General features: G+C 35.9%; 3 protein-coding genes across 7 annotated transcripts; 2 read left to right on the top strand and 1 right to left on the bottom strand.

The window, feature by feature from the left end:
• The first annotated feature begins 2,784 nt into the window (after positions 1 to 2,784).
• On the top strand, positions 2,785 to 9,225 carry LOC112716785 (uncharacterized). 2 transcript variants are annotated; one of them, XM_025768783.3, is made up of 11 exons: positions 2,798 to 3,056; positions 3,458 to 3,711; positions 4,492 to 4,674; positions 4,908 to 5,090; positions 5,368 to 5,673; positions 5,767 to 6,017; positions 6,144 to 6,356; positions 6,442 to 6,534; positions 6,613 to 6,714; positions 6,799 to 7,155; positions 8,663 to 9,225. In XM_025768783.3, exons 2-11 carry the CDS (start codon positions 3,612 to 3,614, stop codon positions 8,759 to 8,761), a joined length of 1,887 nt encoding a protein of 628 aa, XP_025624568.1. In that variant the 5' UTR covers positions 2,798 to 3,056; positions 3,458 to 3,611; the 3' UTR covers positions 8,762 to 9,225. The 2 variants fall into 2 exon arrangements, with proteins under 2 accessions (XP_072061624.1, XP_025624568.1); XM_072205523.1 differs by lacking the exon at positions 3,458 to 3,711 and having other exon boundaries at positions 2,785 to 3,056.
• A 1,070-nt stretch (positions 9,226 to 10,295) lies between these two features.
• LOC112716784 (uncharacterized) lies at positions 10,296 to 13,416 on the top strand. 2 transcript variants are annotated; one of them, XM_025768781.3, is made up of 6 exons: positions 10,296 to 10,595; positions 11,422 to 11,557; positions 11,817 to 11,901; positions 12,010 to 12,057; positions 12,844 to 12,944; positions 13,026 to 13,416. In XM_025768781.3, the coding sequence occupies exons 1-6, from the start codon at positions 10,454 to 10,456 to the stop codon at positions 13,162 to 13,164; spliced, it is 651 nt and encodes a 216-aa protein (XP_025624566.1). In that variant the 5' UTR covers positions 10,296 to 10,453; the 3' UTR covers positions 13,165 to 13,416. The 2 variants fall into 2 exon arrangements, 1 of the variants encoding a protein (XP_025624566.1); XR_011866958.1 differs by having other exon boundaries at positions 10,298 to 10,595; positions 12,165 to 12,944.
• Positions 13,417 to 14,412: 996 nt separating this feature from the next.
• LOC112716782 (SWI/SNF complex component SNF12 homolog) lies at positions 14,413 to 17,162 on the bottom strand. 3 transcript variants are annotated; one of them, XM_025768780.2, is made up of 3 exons: positions 16,888 to 17,162; positions 15,094 to 16,708; positions 14,413 to 14,703 (listed from the first exon to the last, which is right to left on the bottom strand). In XM_025768780.2, exons 2-3 carry the CDS (start codon positions 16,653 to 16,655, stop codon positions 14,631 to 14,633), a joined length of 1,635 nt encoding a protein of 544 aa, XP_025624565.1. In that variant the 5' UTR covers positions 16,656 to 16,708; positions 16,888 to 17,162; the 3' UTR covers positions 14,413 to 14,630. The 3 variants fall into 3 exon arrangements, with proteins under 3 accessions (XP_025624565.1, XP_025624564.1, XP_025624563.1); XM_025768779.3 differs by having other exon boundaries at positions 15,094 to 16,681; positions 16,888 to 17,156; XM_025768778.3 differs by having other exon boundaries at positions 15,094 to 17,157.
• Between the last annotated feature and the right edge of the window lie 255 nt (positions 17,163 to 17,417).

The following is a 17,417-nucleotide window of genomic DNA, read 5'->3' as shown; positions in this document are numbered from 1 at the left end:
ACGTACTGTCGAAGGTGCGAGAGAAATAAAGTCCAGGACTCTGCATTCTCACCCTCTACTAGTGCGAATGCAACAGGTAGAATGTTGGAGTTCCCGTCCTGTGCAATCGCGATGAGCAACTTTCCCCCATACTTGCCATACAGATGTGTGCCGTCAATGCTGACTAGCGGCTTGCAATGACGGAATGCCTCGATGCACGGTGTGAAAATACGCTTGAGACTCCTCCACCTGTCCTCCAACTCGAACGGGGCTCGTCCTTAGGACTGCAACAGTACCAGGCATCGTCAGCTGGACACCTAACACCCACCTAGGTAGCTCGTTGTATGACTCATCCCAGTCACCGTAGATGAGGGCAATAGCCTTCTGCTTTGCCATCCAGACCCTCCTGTAAGTCGGCCTAAACCCAAAGTGTGCTGCCGTGGCGTTCAGGAGCACCTTTATGCTGACAGATGCATCACCCTTAACCATTGGCATAATGAACGCCGATATCACATGATAATCCAAACTCCTGTGGTCACTAGAGATGGAGGTGGCAAGACAGGTGTGAGGTCCATTGTACCGTTTGACCTCCCAAATGCCCTTACGCTGCCGGAGACTCAATCGAATCAACCATGTGCACCTATTCCCAAACTCTGAAGACTTACCCACATACCTGCGATAATCAGAGTCCACTACCTTATATTGTACCCCTCGCCGGATGCTGTAAGTCTTCACACTTAAAAGGGCCTCATCTTTATCCTGAAATTGCTGACCAACCTGGAACTCTGTTAGACCAGCAGTCCCTTCCGCATCTCTAGCTCCGAATCCAACAGAGTGCCCAGAAACCCCCTCCTGCCTCATGGCATCCAAGTCCAAGGAGGAAAAATGTGGTGGATACTGCTGTGTGCTAGTGCTAGAACCACCTACCGCAAATGCAGGCTCACTCGCTCCAATATCATCGCCGCTGTCATCGTCAATCATATCCGGCTCGACATCATCCTCATCTGCATCACCCAACACTCCGTCTCCAACGCCAAGCGGTGCAACGCCGAGTAAATCGTCCGGCAAATTTTCCCTTGAACCTACGTCGTCACCTACGCTGCCATTGAGATCAACAGCAAAAGACGGGGAGGCGACAGCTTGGACCACTGGCTGGTAAACAAGGGCAGAGGAAGAAGCAACGGCAGGCCGGGAACTAGAACCGGCTGGCGTGGCTAAAGTGGTGGTATTCCGGTTCGAACCCCCTGAGCTGGATACCACATCAACCAGCTTTGCCAACAACTCTGGGGTCTTGACCTCCGGAAACTGGCGCCGACAAAGAAACATTACTTGCAAGTCCTCATCACTACTAATCGTGAAACAATCATACTTCACGGTATCCTGGAGCACCGTGATTGGAATGCGATAGAAAAACTTCTTAACCCGCTTCGAATCTTCCAGACCGAGCTTCATCACTACAGATCTAACAAGGTCATCGTAGCTCGTCCTAGGAGTAACAACAACACAGAGAGGATCTTTATCTGTGAACTTCACTCCGGAACGAGTTTTCCTCTTAATGGATCCTCTGTGGTGAACCAAAATAACAAAACTCTCCTCACTAGCCATCTTACTCACTCTAATGAGACCAACTCACGTTTAGACCGGTTATATAGAGCTCTCTCTCCCACTAATTCGAACCGGTCTGGTCCGAATTATGGTTTGTCTAATTCGAACCAGCCTGGTTCGAATTACTTAGGCCGGCTGCTCTCTCTATAATTCGAACCACATAGGTTCGAATTACGTGCATTCATGGTTCGAACTAACTTGGTTCGATTTATTAACAACAACCAACTTGTAATTCGAACTGAGCCGGTTCGAATTACTACCACATGCAGTTCGAACCACATTGGTTCAAATTATATTAAAATTTGATCTGGCGCATTACTGAAATCATTTTCGGTTTGGCTTATATACATTAATTCTACATGGCATTGGCTTATAACGGTTTTTTGCACAAAAATAAATGTCTATATTAAAAGTAACATATAAATACGTTATTTTGTGTTTGGATTTTTAGTTTTAAAAGTATTTATTTTATAGAAATGTGATAAAAAATAGTAGTATTATGAGAGAAGTCATATTTTTTAATTTCTCTATAAGTTCTTAAATAGCTTCTTAGAAAGCTACAATTTGGTTTTAAAAATTATACCAAATATTAATACTATTACTTTTCATAAGCAAAAGTTCAAAAAAATTACTTTTAAAGTTTATCAAATGGACCCTAAGTTGTCTATGACGTAGGCTTTATATTGAGTAAGAGTGTATAATGTTTTTGTATTACATTTATTGATAAATTAAATATTAAAATAATAAATTTTAAAAGTTTAATTTGTTATTATTTTTTTTCATACAAAAATTTTAGAAAAAAATAGAATGATAAAATATATAATTATAAAAAAATTAATAAAAATAATAAATAAAAAATAATGTATCATCTGTTAGTATTTTTATGATATAAAATATATTAATTTAATATTTTTATATATAATGTTTATATTTATATTTCATCTGCTAAATATAATTTTGTGTTTTTATATTTTTGTCTGCGCGTTTTGTGTCGGCAAACAAACACCATTAAAGTGACATTTTTTATTTTATTTTTGAAAAGTGAATTTGTTGGAGTTGCATTTTTTTTTAAAAATCATTTTTTAAAAATGAAATATGTTGGGAATTTGTTTCCGAAAAATTTAGGTTAACTATATTAACGTAAATAATGAAATTAATAAAGATACTAATTCACATTTTTATTAATAAAATGTGTATGAATTTGAAATTAGCTGAAATTGTAAATGATTTAACGATAAAAAGTTGGGGGGAAAAGAAAAAAGAAAAGCCGGGAGTAGGAGTCAATCTGGAAGTAAAATAGCAGTTTTTCGCTTTTTTGAAACCCTTCAGCTTTCTGCAGAACCATACTCTTCGTCTTCGACGGTGTTTTCTGAGGTGGCGATTGAATTTCTCAACAACGACGCTATCAATCAATACTCTCAGTTTTCCATCCACAAGCTTCATTCAGTTCTTGCTTTGATTTTCGTTTCGCGGTAAGCGATCTTAGTTTACTTTGGTTATTCCTTCCAATTCTTAGCTAGAAACCTGTCTCTGATGGTGTGGGTTTATCTGTAGTTTGAGTAAGAATAATTGCAGAAAATGTAAATGACATTTAGCACAAGGTTCCCCTTGGTTTAGCTCAATACAAGTTAGTGATCCATTAGCACATCGTTGTTTTCATTTTTCCGAATCTTCGAATCCTTAAAATGCCAAACACTCTCTGAATCTCAGCAGATTGTTTTCGTTAATAGTGATTGTATTTGAGTGTAAATATTTAGTCATTGGATATAAGCTCAGTACCGAGGAGTATCTTCCTCAAGTTATACAAATCATTCTCTTCAAATTCTCACTCTACTCTTTTTTGTCTCTGCCGATTTCATAAATTCGGTATCAGAGCATGGATTCCAAAGATCGTCTTTCTCCTGTTGTTGCCATGGGTAGAAAGAGCGGGAAGTTCTTTTTGGTTTTTGTCATGGATACTAAGGGTTGTACAGAATGAGTCTTTGCTGGTCGTGGGTGAAACGGCAGTCAGAGCAGTGGGTCATGTGATGCAGAAGCAGCATTGTTTCTGGGCGTGTATAGTGTTAATTGCAGCTGCACTTCCGGCGGTTGTTCAATCTCGGAAGGGCGGGAAGGGCGACACCAATGGTAAGGTTGGTTGGTTGGAGTCTGGCATGGGGGTTGGCAATGGCAATAGTGGTGGTGTGAGAGAGGGAAAAGTATAGTGATTTTTGAAAACAGAAAGATTAGAAATGGATGTTTGAAACTTTGAATGAGATGTAGGGGGGGAAGGTAATAGGCTCCCAGATCAAAATTCTGATACCAACTTGAAAGCAATACGAGGAAAATGAATTATATTTCTGATATTGAAATTGTACAAAACATTTACAATAAATTTAGGCGGGAAATGATATTGTCACTCTTATTTTTTGTAATGCCACTCCACTCATGATCACATGATTTTTTGGCATTGTTTGTTTGTATGAATTTATAAAACATTATCAAAATAGGAGTAATAATATCCATTCCCTATTTAGGCATCTTGGTAATAATAATTTGAAATTATTGTTGTATGTTTCTATTGTACAATTGTGTTACATATGTGTGTACAAAATCGACATTAATGTATTGTATCTGAACTCACATCAAGAGCAAGAAGTTAAGTATTTTGGCCTTTATAATGAGTGCATGCAAGTAGCTAGAAAGCAATTTGAATTATGATGCAGATGAGGTAATGCAGCTATTAACTTACCAGTAGATGCACATATGTCTGAGTATAAAAATTAACATGGTGCTTTAGTTAGTTGTAAACTGGTAATAGTTTCACATAGTTAAAACCAAGATTGTTTCATTTATACATCTTATCTGTATGTTTAGACATGCGATTAGATAATTTCTAATCATTATTGGTTTCATGTTAATATGCAGTTATGGCAAAGAGAAAACGTTTGCGAAGTTCATTGAGGTTAGCATCTCAACAGCATGGTGATGTTCTTGCTTCCACAACAAAAGCTCCAACCCGTTATTTGAGACCAGATCAGGTTCCATTGCCACCAGTTCAGGCTCCTACAAACTCCTTGCCAGCTAATGAAGCCACGCAACAAGCAACAGGTCTGCCTTCTGATTCAAATTACATATATATGTACAAAATCTACTTAGTGTACTTAAAGTAGATGCACATCTGTCTGAATATAAAAGCTGACATGGTGCTTTAGTTGGTTGTAAACTGGTAATAGTTTCACGTAGTTAAAACCAAGGTTGTTTCATTTATACATCTTATCTGTATGTTTTAGACATGTAATTAGATAATTTTTAATCATTATTGCTTTTATGTTAATATGCAGTCATGGCAAAGAGAAAACGTTTGCGAAGTTCGTTGAAGTTAGCATCTCAACAGCATGGTGGTGTTCCTTCTTCCACAACAAAAGTTCCAACCCGTTATTTGAGACCAGATCAGGTTCCGATGCCACCAGTTCAGGCTCCTACAAATTCCTCGCCAGCTAATGAAGCCTTGCAACAAGCATCAGGTCTGCCTTCTGATTCAAATTACATATATATGTAAAAAATCTACATTAGTGTATCGTATCTTTATTCATACCAAGAGCAATTACATCAATTCTTTGGCGCTTATGGTGAGTACATGTATCTGAGTAAAAAATAATTAAGATGGTGCTTTATTTGGTGGTAATAGTTTCACATAATTAAAACTAAGGTTGTTTGATTTATGTATCTTATCTGTATGTTTTGACATATGATTTATATAATATCTAATCTTTATTTTATTGCTTTCATGTTAATATGTAGCCATGGCCCAGGTTAAACGTTTGCGAAGTTCATTGAGGTTAGCTACTCAACAGCAAAGTGATGGTCCTCCTCCTACGGCGAAAGCTCCATCCCATTCTTTGAGACCAGATCAGGCTCCCTTACCATCAGTTCCAACTCCCATAGCACCAGATCAGGTCCCCTTATCACCTGTTCAGACTCCTATAAACTGTTTTCCAGCTAATGAAGACCCACAACATGCGTTAGATCAACCTACTGATTCAAAGGTTGCACGTGGACGCTCTGTTGGTCGTGAGTCTACAGTAGGTTGGAACGTAGAGATAATAGGTATATATTATTTGCATTTATTATTAACTTTTCGACCCAATTTGTTTGTCCCTCATTTTGGTTGAGTAGAATATTTCTTGTTTTTCTCTTAAGACTCTGAAAACGTTCATAAGAAAATCAAGATCAAGGTTAAGGAAGTTAGCAATCTGCCTAGAGGGGAGCGGATTATTGTAGAGTTTGATGATCAGGGTTCAGCATATGGTGAAGCACAAGGTTTACTTGCTGGATACTGTGGAATATTGGCAGCAAACTGTAATCTCTTTCCAATTAGTTTTGAAAAGTGGTTGGGAAAAACAGGCATGCCTAAGACATATAAGGATAAGTGCTTTGATACACTCATTAAGGTAAAGGTGATATATATAGTGTGTGTGTGTGTGTGTTTTATGTATATTTTATGTATGTTATTATTGGACTACATAAATTGATAATAGAACAACCTTTTGTTTTTGTATTTTTCTTTTTGTCAAAAGCCTCGATTTTATTTTAGGACTTCTGAAAGCATTGCTTATAGATATTGCAATCAAAGTATAGCGAAGAAATGGGCAACAAGTAGACAAAGGATATGGAATGAGTTTTATGACCCAGCCCAGAGTAGAGATGAAATTGTTGAAAATGTGCCAGTGGGCATTCAAAGAGATCAGTGGGCTGCTTTTGTTGATTACCGTCTAAAACCTTCAACAATGGTAAAAGTCAAGTATTTTCATGAGTTGATTATTGTTGCAACTGAATATTGGATTATTATCAAGTATACTAATATTTTGTTTATAGAAGCTTTGCAGAAAAAATAAAGAAAATCGAAGCAAGCAAATTATTCCACATACTTGTGGAGCTAAACCTAACTCAAGACGAAGGCATGAATTGGTAGCTACGCTATCATAATTTGTGGTTTTACGAAAGTTAAATTTCTAATTTGATTTATTTACATTGTTTCCTGCTTAGTTGCTAGAAACTGGAGAAGCTCCTAGTCGAGCAAGGATGTACATTGAAACTCACAAGAGAAAGAATGGATCATTTGTGAATGATGAGGCAAGAGCTGTAGTGGTAAGCAGATGATGTCTTCTTACATCTTAACATTTAAATCCTACAGTTTTATATTCACTTATTTTGAACATTCCATGATTATAGGAACAAATTAAATTGAATATGAAGCAATCAAATATTCATGAATCTCAAGTGTCACCTGATGATGCTGTTGGTAAAGTATTGGGGCCTGAGCACTCTGGTAGAGTACGATGTATGGGCATGGGAGCAGCTCCTACTAATACATTCAGGAATGTTAGGAGGAGTCGACTTACTGGCATTGTCGTGCCTTCATCTGATGTTGCTGGATCTTCTTCCCCAACTTACACAAATTTACGGCATCGGATGACTCAATTGGAGATAAAGGTTCAAGGTTTAACAAACGTAATCAAGGCATACATAATATCAAAAGAAGGAAAGATTCCTGAAGAATTGGCGGGCTATTTTTCTTCTGAAATAGAGGTACAAGATTCTCAATACTAACTATGACTCCATGAATTAGATTGTTTGAGTGGTAATAGTTTGATTGCATTTCTTGGTTAAGATTTCCTTGGTTATCTCCACATAGCATGGTTGCTTTGGCCTTGTAAGTTGTAATACGGTGTAGGTGCTTGTTCAGGGTTGTCAAATCGTTTAAGCAGTTCAGGCTTCTGTTACACTACCATATGTAGAAGTATAGTTTTGTATTAATAGTTTAAGACCAGATCCATAGGTAGACTTGATTGAGGACTTCCTGGAAAAAAAAGAACTCCCCTCAGGATCACTAGAATTGTCAGATGGGCAGAAAGCTAAGCAATCCTCAGTCCTTAAAGGATCAGATTCTGTTGAACTGAATCCACCTATCAACCATGAAGAATTTCAACTCTTCAATTTATACTACAGAATAGCCAATATAATTTTATTACATGCATACTTTATATAAATCATCCCTCAAGCTCCAATCAATTATTAACAATCAATCCCAAATTAGTCATAGTTGATTTCAGGTCCAACCCTTCCTTTATTGTAAGATTTTCCTTAACAATTGTGTATACTTTTAACGATTGAGTAATAATTGCCTTTGCAACTAGCAAAAAAAAAAAAAAAGACTCTCCAGTCTAAAGTGGTTTGATTAGAAGGGAGAACAAAAGCACAATATCTCTTGAAACTGGTCCCAAGCGTCTGGATATTATTCAATATTGCTTTCCTTCATGAAGTGGTGGATTCTGTGTTGTTCATATTTGTTTTAAATTTGAGTGTAACTTACTCATTTGGTATTTGGCTATTAATATTAGTGGAGGTTGAGACCAAGATTTAGCTTTACTGCTTTACTAAGTGTGCATCATTCTTACTAATTCACATTTTGATCACAGGCATCTTGATGTTCCTTATGCTGGTGGAAATCCCTACTTAGGTTTTCTTTTTAGTTAGCAACTAATTGAAATAGTTAATGACATACTTGGAAATTGTGACCATTGTTTAACAAAAATCTGTGGAGTAGGAAGCAAATTCCTTGTCACTTATTGCAGATATTATATGAATAATCCTTTTTGTTAGTTCCTATTGTTTTTGAATCCTTCCTAGACATACCAGGAAAGCACACGTCTTTTTCTCTCTTTTAAACTTCTCATTAGTTAATTTCTTTGAAACTCTAAACTTCCTAATAGGGATGTGCTTTTACATCATGACTGATTTTCGCTTATTTTGACGTATATAATCACTGTTAACAAGTTTCCCTATGCTTCAGCATTATTTCATAAATGGATAATGTTTTTGGTATTTTATTTCTATTTATCAAAGTTAGTAAGGGAGAGGGGGACCGGTGTCAAACAGGTAAACCACAAAGCTAGTTAACTGCATGAAGAGACAATGTTGTAAATAAATAAAAATTTAAATTCATGTAATCTATCATGAACACATTAGTTATTTATTGCTTTATTCCGTTTCCAATTATTCTTTCAAATGATGTATCTGTTAATCTTTTTTTCAGCCTGATGATGTTGGGAGCGAGTCTACTCCACGTTTGGATGCAAGGAGATCGGCAACATCGTCATCAGAAGGGAGCAATTCTAATAATGAAGCACTTTAATATCTCAAGAATCGGTTTACAACACACTAAGTAGACGTTTAGTACATGTTTTGTTCATGTACTTGGGTTTTATTTTACCGTTATGAATTTAAAGTTGCAATTTATAAGATACATGTTCAACTTGTAAACCAAATTAGCTATAATAGTCACTTGAATTATTCGTCTAGGATGGTAAGGAAACTCCTCCATGCTATGTTAATATATTTTATTTCCTCCTCTGCTTTTGTTGTGAATGGACTGCGTATGCTCCATTTGGCCTTCATGATAAAGGTTGGTCCTTAGAGGTGTCACTATTTACAAATTGTATATACCTATGTTAAAAAGTGTGTATTACATATACCTACGTTTATATAGTTTAGTACTCACAAGCAATATGGTTGTATGATTCATAACTTTACAGACTTGTGATCTGTCTTTGATGTTTCCATGCTTTTGATTCACAATACTTGGTTAGATTGGATGCATTGATTGTTTTTCTTGTTTAGTCTTTTGGTAACACTGTACTCTAACTTATGCGCAACACTTTCATATTCTTTTGTATGAATTTAGATTTTGTTGTGGTTGTAACTTGTAAAATAGTTTTGTTTGATATATGAATTAATGAATATAAGATGAGTGCTATTCTTTTAGTTTTCGATTTTACGTATTTTTATCCTCACATGCAAAAAAAGCTGTAATAAATCAGCTAATTACGCAAAAGCTCCTACGATAATTATACTTATCGGTGATATTATATGTACAAGCATTTTTATAATTAAGTTAAACTAAGTTGGCATAAGTTCAGCTGAAAAAAAAAACACGCACGCACGTTATCATTTCTTTTTTTTTGTGCTTCTGTATAGGGGTGACTATCGGTAGCGGGTACCTAGTTACCCGTCCGAATTGGGTCTAACCCGAATGCGAACTCGATCATCTATTAATTAAATAAAAAAATAAAAAAATATATATATGACTTTTCTATTAGATAAAGATTATTCACTATTAATATGTTTGGATTTTAATGAGTTTATTTTTAATGTATTTGGTATTTAATATGTTTGGATTATTTCTATTGATGTTACATGTTTATTGTACTTTGAATTTTTAAGATAAAAATTTGGTTTTTTTTTTTTTATAAATTTTAAAGTGATCGGGTACCTAATTACCCGAACTGAACCAATCCATTCTTAATCGGTTTGGTCTGGTTCGGGTATATATAAAAAAAAAACACAAATTCGAATCAAATCGAACCAATTACATTTTGATCGATTCGGTTTCAATTTTACCATGAACTCGAACCAAATCGACCCGTACTCACCCCTATTTTTAGACGGAAATTTATGTTGGACAAAAATTTATTAATATAGCAAAATGCAAAAATTTTGTACACATAATATAAACTTATCAATATAGTATAAAAATTGTTGCATATAACACATAAATATTTATATATAGTACATAAATTTTTACATATAGCAAAATTTTACTGCGAATATATTTTATTAGTTGAGTAAATTAATATTACAAATACATGATCCTTCAACTAAGATTTTTTGTGTGTATAAATCATGGGCCATTGAGGAAACTCATCAAGCCCATTCTTGAAAAGGAAGCTTTAGCAGCAACTCAATTCCCCTCACTTCACTTCACTTGTAGAGAGCCCTACATTTTCCTTTGACTTGTTTGGATTCGAACGTCTTACTTCCATTGAAGATGAATGGCGTTGTTAGAGCTGCTCTGAAGAGAGGTCATGCCCTTCCAATCTTCAGTCAGCAGCAGCTCAGGTGCTTCTCTACTGGAACTTTGCCGCCACCACACAATCCAACAAATCCATTCCTAGAAAATGCGAATACAGGTAAACCGTTTTATTCAATTCCTTCATGGCATTTCAATTGTGTTCAATTTCTGTTGGTTAGTATCATTCATTTCTCATATAATTCTAGGGTTATGTATTTCGTTAGGGGGCGTGTGGTTTGCCAAAATCCTTTCACATTACTGAGAATTGTGCCCTAGGTTTTTAAGTTTCCCCAAGATTGATTCCCAGAAATATGATAATATTGTTTGAAAACCGTACACCAGCTGCAATAGTAGAAGTTATAGTTTGTATTTGTATTAGTATTAGTATTAGGAGGTTCCTTGTTTTTGATAGAGTAAATACCCTTTCCGGTGCTGAGCATTTGTCCGAAGAACAAAACGACCCTTCACAATTTGAGAATTCCTAATCAGCCCCAATTATTCAAGTAATTGGTCCAAATGGTAAATGGTGGCCTGTCGATGTGTGCTTAGACCAATGAATTGAACGGTTGGCGACTGAGTAGGGATTTTTGAATTGTGGAGGACCATTTCCTTTGGATAAATGGTCAGTGTTGAAAAGGACATTTACTTTTTTTTAATATTTACCCTCAAATAGGAAAAATGGGAATTGATAGGAACTTGTATGTTTACCCTCATGCATTTGAGCATGTAAATTGCTAAAACATACATTCCAAGAGTTTATAGGTTTGACCGTTTGAGAATCATAAAAGCATGTAGTTGTACACAAATTTGATAGGTGGTAATTTCCATTGATGTTCGTTGACATGCTTTATCAGTTAATCCTATAAGTGCTTGCAATGTGCCTTATGAATACCTGTTATTGATTCTTAGATGATTTCTGTGCTCCTTTCACTTGTTCTTCTTAGGGTTGGCATATGGTAGGATGCTTGGCATTCATAAAAATACACTGAAAACAGATGTCATTAACTTCCTCGAAGGTTTAAATTTGACTTTGGAGGATGTTAAAATGGAATACACCCGGAGCTTTATTCCACGTGCAATGTAATGTATTCCATCTTCTTAAGTCTTGATTTATGGGAATTGTTAAAGATTTAGCATTTTTGCCATAGACATGTTTGGATAAACAGTGGGCTAAAATTATGTGAAATCGTGTTATGTTTGGATGCAATTATTGTCCATCAAAGTGATTAAATTGATTTCGGATGAATAGAAGGGAAAGGCAAAGGTCCATTCCAATGTTTTCCCGTTACATTTCATGAGTATTTTATTACTTTCAGATTGAATTTTTTGTTATCACCAGGATGGTGCAATTCCCTTCTCATAATGCCATGGATGAAGCTGTAAGGATGATTAATAGGAAGGGTCGCTTGTACAAATTGGAAAGGGTATGCTGCTCTGCGTGTAGCCTTGGCAAGGGGGGAAAATGATTATTATATATTTGGCTATGCTTGGAAAAATGTTGATTTACTTTTTGTTCTTTTCGTCGGCATCAGGTCAATCGTGAAGAATGGGATATTGTAACTCCTTATAATGGAAAAACTGTAAGTATAATTGTGTTTTTGTCTTTGCTTATCTGGTTTCCAGAAATATTAGAAAGTAGTTATGTTTTGATGATGGGTTCTCGTATGTTATCAATACAAATAAACAGCCCTTCATACAACATGGAACTGTCAAGATTCATGACCAAGCCGAAGCTGCTTGAATCATCACATCTTACTAATGATCATGCACGTAACTGCATTGTTGTTAAAATATATCATTTGCTTTCCCACTGTTTTTTCCCGCTTTACAGCACATGATTGTATTCGTATTTGCTAATATAGCGAAGGTGTGAGTCCGATATAGCAAAGTTCATAATTAGATTAATTTAATTTAGTTCTTATCCTTCATTTTTTACTTCTTTTCTTTTCCCCTTAATATTATGTTTTTAATTCGTTGCCATTCTGTAATTTGGCCCCCTGTAAATGTTATAGAATAGCATTCAGTACTTAAAGGTAATTTTTTTTCTTTGAGCTTATAAATATTTTAAGAATCTCCTTTTGATTCTTACAGGTATCATTCTGCTGATTAGTGATTAAGAACGAAAACATACTGAAAAAATGAGGAAGAGTAATTTTAAAGGGAGTAAACCAAAAATAATCTGTCCTTATGACCTTATAGGGATTAAAAATATATTTAAGCCTAATTTTTGCTTTTCATAGGTGAAATTTTAAGTGGATCTTTTTTATGGTGGTGAAATTGTCTTCAGAATTAATTATCTGCTTTCTGTTTTATGTAGACTTCTCTTGAACCACCATTCTTATTTAAGTGTTTCTTAAATTTGATAGATTCTAATTCAAGGAATTCCAAGGAATGCGCAGTTTGTGGATATAGAACGCATACTGTCTGGTTGTGAATTCGATCATTCCTCCGTCAATATCTTTACAAGGTTAATGTCATCTACTTTATAAATTCATTTTATGTTAAATGTAATTATTCTCCCGAGATAATAGGGCTCCTGCATTTTCAGACTTACACCTGAATCCTCAGAACTCAATAGAATGGCCACAGTACGGTTCCCGTCGAGGACTCAAGCAATGAACGCATTCTTAACGAAGAATGGGACGTACTGTATAAACAATCGCATTTTGATCCAAGTTCTCCAGTAATATGCCCCTTCCTGGCACTAGTCTTTGTTACATTGGTATTGCTTTGGTGGAGTAAGATTAGGTTCAAAACTAGTAAAATTTGTCCTCTTTTTGTGTTTTTTTTTTCTTTTTAAATATTGAACTTCCCAGCATCACTGGTTTGTGGTGATCTCAGCACCTGAGAAAATGATCTAGTGTGGCAATTTTTTGAATAAAAACGCCTGACAAATCAATAGTTTGGTAGTTCATTAATCAAGATTTTAGTGTTTTTTACGTATGTTTCTTATCTTGTAAAAGTGCAATATTCAACCAAGTATCAGTATTGCTGTGACATGAAAGTTAGATTGGATGATAATAGATCAAACTGGGCGTAAAACAAATGATAAATGATCAGTTCTCGTTATTTAAATTGCTTTTTGTGACGTAAAACTTGCATTACTTATTTGTTGAAGCATGGGCTGCTGCAGTTCTTTAAATATGTACGTAATGTAACTCATGTAATTATCGTATGTAAGAACAACCTGAGATCTAGCTTACACTCGGGCTCAACTCTCAAGCGAATCCTTGCTCTGCTTTTTTACTAGTGATGATGTTGGAAAAATTATATCCCATAGCAGACATGTTGGAAAAGAACCCAAGGTTATATTATATTAGACTTTTTGGATTTTAAGTCGACTTAAAGATTATCATATAAGAATTAATAGATATTTAGTGGTGGACCCGATTATTATTAATATTATTATTTCCATGAAATTTGTTTGGGACTTTTAAATTATTTGTATTATTGCAGAGAGAAGGGTTCAATCTAGCCACAAATAGATGATGTAACAATTTGTACCTAAACGTTTCAGCTCTTTTGAGGTAAACAGAACAAAACTATGCAAAGTGAACAACAAATGAATAAAGTAAAAAATTCATTGAATTTATAATTTTTATCAAACTTTACTAACTTGATTTAAAAATGATTGAACTTTTTACTTTTTCACTTTACCCACTTCTTTAATTTAGAAAAACTTCATCCAATTTGAACCATATGGAATTTTGGTAACCTGAGCTTAAATCAAGTTAAGCCTGCCAACGAGATGATCTAAATTCTAGGATCCAAGCTCAAGTTATACCAAACACAAATTCGAATTTGCCTTTCGTGTCAAGAACCAAGCAACAAATAGTTATGGTTCTTCAGGCCACACCCCCTTTTCAAAGTGTGGCCGTTTCATCATATTGGTGCTTTTAGAAAAATAACATTCCACCAAACTGAACTGCAAACAGTGAATCGGGAACGATACCATTTTTTTCATGATAGGACAATTAGCATCACTGCAACTATTTGTTCTCAGACTGACTCATACAACATATATTGCATTACAAAAGGTGCAGCATTGGTTCCAGCTGCATGGAAAGCTAGCTACTTCGAAAATTCCCAAAATACATCTTCACATGTGTCGCCAAAATGGAAGAATGATTAATTAAACCTGATACTGCTGGCATCATGTGCTTCCTGGTGCGTCACTCCCTGATGCCGGTTTGCGATTCAAATACCTAATAACAGCATCTTCGACCCTGTCCAAGTTGTCAAACAGCATGTAAAATATCACGTTGAACTTTTTGAATTCACATTGCGGAAGGAAAATGTCATGAAGATTGATAACTTGCTTATGAACAGAAGGAAAAGCACCTTATGCATTCTAGCCATTTGAAAATGAAGTGAAATGAAACATCCCAATGGCTAGATAAGTACAACTAAATAATAGTCATAGTTTTGTCACACATCATTCACTTGACAATTTTTGAAATTATTGATTAATAGACTATACATCATTCTAAAGTAATATCTTTAGGTCAATCATTACCATGTCTAACATCATAGAAGAGAAATGCAGATAGATAAAGTAAACAAATTAAATTGGCAGATACCAAAACACTAGACAAGAGATAGATCAGAAAGATTACCATGGTTGGTTGTAGAAATCTGATCGACGCTCTTTTTCAGTGTTGCGACTGGGTTCTCCAGCTGCAAGTTTCAGATCCCTGCTTTGAGACTCGATCATGGCATTAATAAAATCTACAGGAGATTGACTGAAACCAAGAAAGAATGCTCGTCTCCTACGGTGCTCGTGGATTTTTCTAATGATCCCACATATCGATTCATCACATAGCTCAATCTCTTTGTTCTTCTCCACATTGGCCAATAGTACAGACAACTCTCTCTGAATAGGAAATGGAACATCAACAGTTACATCATAACAAGCAGTTCCAGTTGGACAATTTCCTGAGAGCTTGATCTTATGTTCTAAAAGTACAGGCTGTGGAGGAAACAAATGGTGTGATATTTTCTGTGAAACCATAGTAAATTTCATCTTATCTTCACCAAATACTTTCTGCAGAGGCTGATCGCAGTGAAAGAAAGAAGGGTCACTTGGATTTTGCAACTTCCTGGCCTTTACATAATGCCATATTGCAGCAATAATTCTAGGACGAGTATCAACCTCAATACCAAGAACCTCAGTCAATGCTGGTGAAAGCTTAAATTTCTCGGGGACATAATTCATTTCCAACCGTATTGTTGCCGTAAATTCCTTGTCCCCTTTCCTCTTTACTTCAAAACCTTCCTGAGGAGCAGAAGATCGAGAATTCTCCCACTGAATAATGTGGTTATCGGGATACAGTCTCTGATCCAAAGAAATCGTTACTCTCTTGAAGAAAGCTGAGAACTTTGGATACAACGGAGACGACTTCTGCACTACCCCAGGCTGATCAGGGTCTACGCCATCTTCCAATATCCTCCCAACTATCTTCAACGTCCAAGTAGGTGGCTCGGCATTTGGCTTATTAGGAATTGTGCGAATTTGATTATTAAAAGTGTTGAAGACATATATGCGAAGAGTCTTCTGAATACAAGGTGGATTTTTAAGCGCTTCCTGGATGTCAACCTTCTTCCTAGCAAGCGCAGCATCAACCCGAGACTCAAACTCAAGAAGCTGAGTATACAGTGCAGACTCTGGCAATATAGCAGCTACTTTATCCTGAAGTTGCTTCTCAGGGACCTTCTGTTTCTTCCTTCGAGCAGCAGGCGTTAGTTCCATCGGTCTTAGAGGCGAGAATGTGTTTGGAGGAGAATACCCTACAGGGCGAATAGGGGGTTTCAATGGGATCCTTTTACCACTCATATTGCCAGGTGTAGACACTGACGGCGATGACACCCCCAAATTCCCCAAACCAACAGACTGGCCTTGATTTAAAGCCAAACTCTGAGCCTGCAAGTGAGCCTGGAATTGAGCATGAACAGCTGCTTGGGCAGCATGAGCTTGAGCTGCTTTGGACTGAGCTTGAGCAATGGCGTGTGCTTGGGACATTGGGAACTGCCCTTGAAAACCAGCAGCAAGCTGTGCTTGTGCTTGGGATTGTGAGAAACCAGGGTTTCCGGGGGAGGGCATTGCCGAATTTCCGAAGGAAGCCGACGACGACGGAGCCCCAATACCCTTAGAAGGATTATTATTGTTGTTGTTCGACATCACTATCTAAAACCTAGTCAACCAGTCTACAGAAAAAGCGCTAAGAAAAAGACCTAAACCAAAACCAAAAGAAAAAAAAATCCAAAATTCAACAGTTGATCTTAAATGGGAACAAGGTGGGCGTGTATACAGACCGAATTAAAAGTGTAAAAGTCATGAATTAGCACATAAGTGGTGGATTTGGGTTCCAAAATGAGATTATTTAAGGAATAGAGTAGGGTTTAGGGTTTACCTCGATCTGAGATTAGGAGGATCCAGTGAAAAGGAGACTAGTGTTGATGCAGTGGGTAGTAGACGGAAGAAAACAGAAGGACCATCAGAGAGACGTAACCGTGGAGGGAGAGAAGGAAGAAGGAAGGTGAATATGGAGGTTTGGGTTGCGAGAATCGCCAAATTCCGAGGTCAAAGCTCAGTCAGTGATTAACGCTTCCTCTAAAACGATGTCGTTAGCTATTCTGCTTATTACAAGTTTTGAATTTATTATTCAAATTTAATTTTGATACACCACAGTTTTATCCGTAACCAATTAAGTAATATTACGTTAAAGACGGCTTTATTTCTGAAAATAAAATACTAAAAATAAGATTAAAAAAATAAAATTATAAAATTTTATATTTTTATATTTTATTTGATAATAAATTAGAATAAATTATAAAAAATTATTTTTTATTTATTTAAAAATTTAAAAAATATATATAATAAAAAAAATATAATTATAAAAAATTAATAAAATTAATAAAAAAATAAAAAATAAATTGTATT

The sequence above is a fragment of the Arachis hypogaea genome, chromosome 10, assembly GCF_003086295.3.
Source record: "Arachis hypogaea cultivar Tifrunner chromosome 10, arahy.Tifrunner.gnm2.J5K5, whole genome shotgun sequence".
In the NCBI taxonomy this organism is placed as follows: Eukaryota; Viridiplantae; Streptophyta; class Magnoliopsida; order Fabales; family Fabaceae; genus Arachis; species Arachis hypogaea.
This window is presented reverse-complemented; position numbering and strand designations above follow the sequence as displayed.

Bases quoted from the DNA above. Each gene is read 5' to 3' on its own strand.
- LOC112716785 (XM_025768783.3), top strand. From the start codon at position 3,612: ATGCAGAAGCAGCATTGTTTCTGGGCGTGTATAGTGTTAATTGCAGCT. The intron at 5,091-5,367 runs GTCTGCCTTCTG...GTTAATATGTAG, and splicing joins AGCCTTGCAACAAGCATCAG to CCATGGCCCAGGTTAAACGT. The intron at 7,156-8,662 runs GTACAAGATTCT...TCTTTTTTTCAG, and splicing joins ATTTTTCTTCTGAAATAGAG to CCTGATGATGTTGGGAGCGA.
- LOC112716782 (XM_025768780.2), bottom strand. From the start codon at position 16,655: ATGTCGAACAACAACAATAATAATCCTTCTAAGGGTATTGGGGCTCCG. The intron at 14,704-15,093 runs GTAATCTTTCTG...CAACTTGGACAG, and splicing joins GATTTCTACAACCAACCATG to GGTCGAAGATGCTGTTATTA.
- LOC112716784 (XM_025768781.3), top strand. From the start codon at position 10,454: ATGAATGGCGTTGTTAGAGCTGCTCTGAAGAGAGGTCATGCCCTTCCA. The intron at 10,596-11,421 runs GTAAACCGTTTT...TGTTCTTCTTAG, and splicing joins CCTAGAAAATGCGAATACAG to GGTTGGCATATGGTAGGATG. The intron at 12,945-13,025 runs GTTAATGTCATC...CTGCATTTTCAG, and splicing joins TCCGTCAATATCTTTACAAG to ACTTACACCTGAATCCTCAG.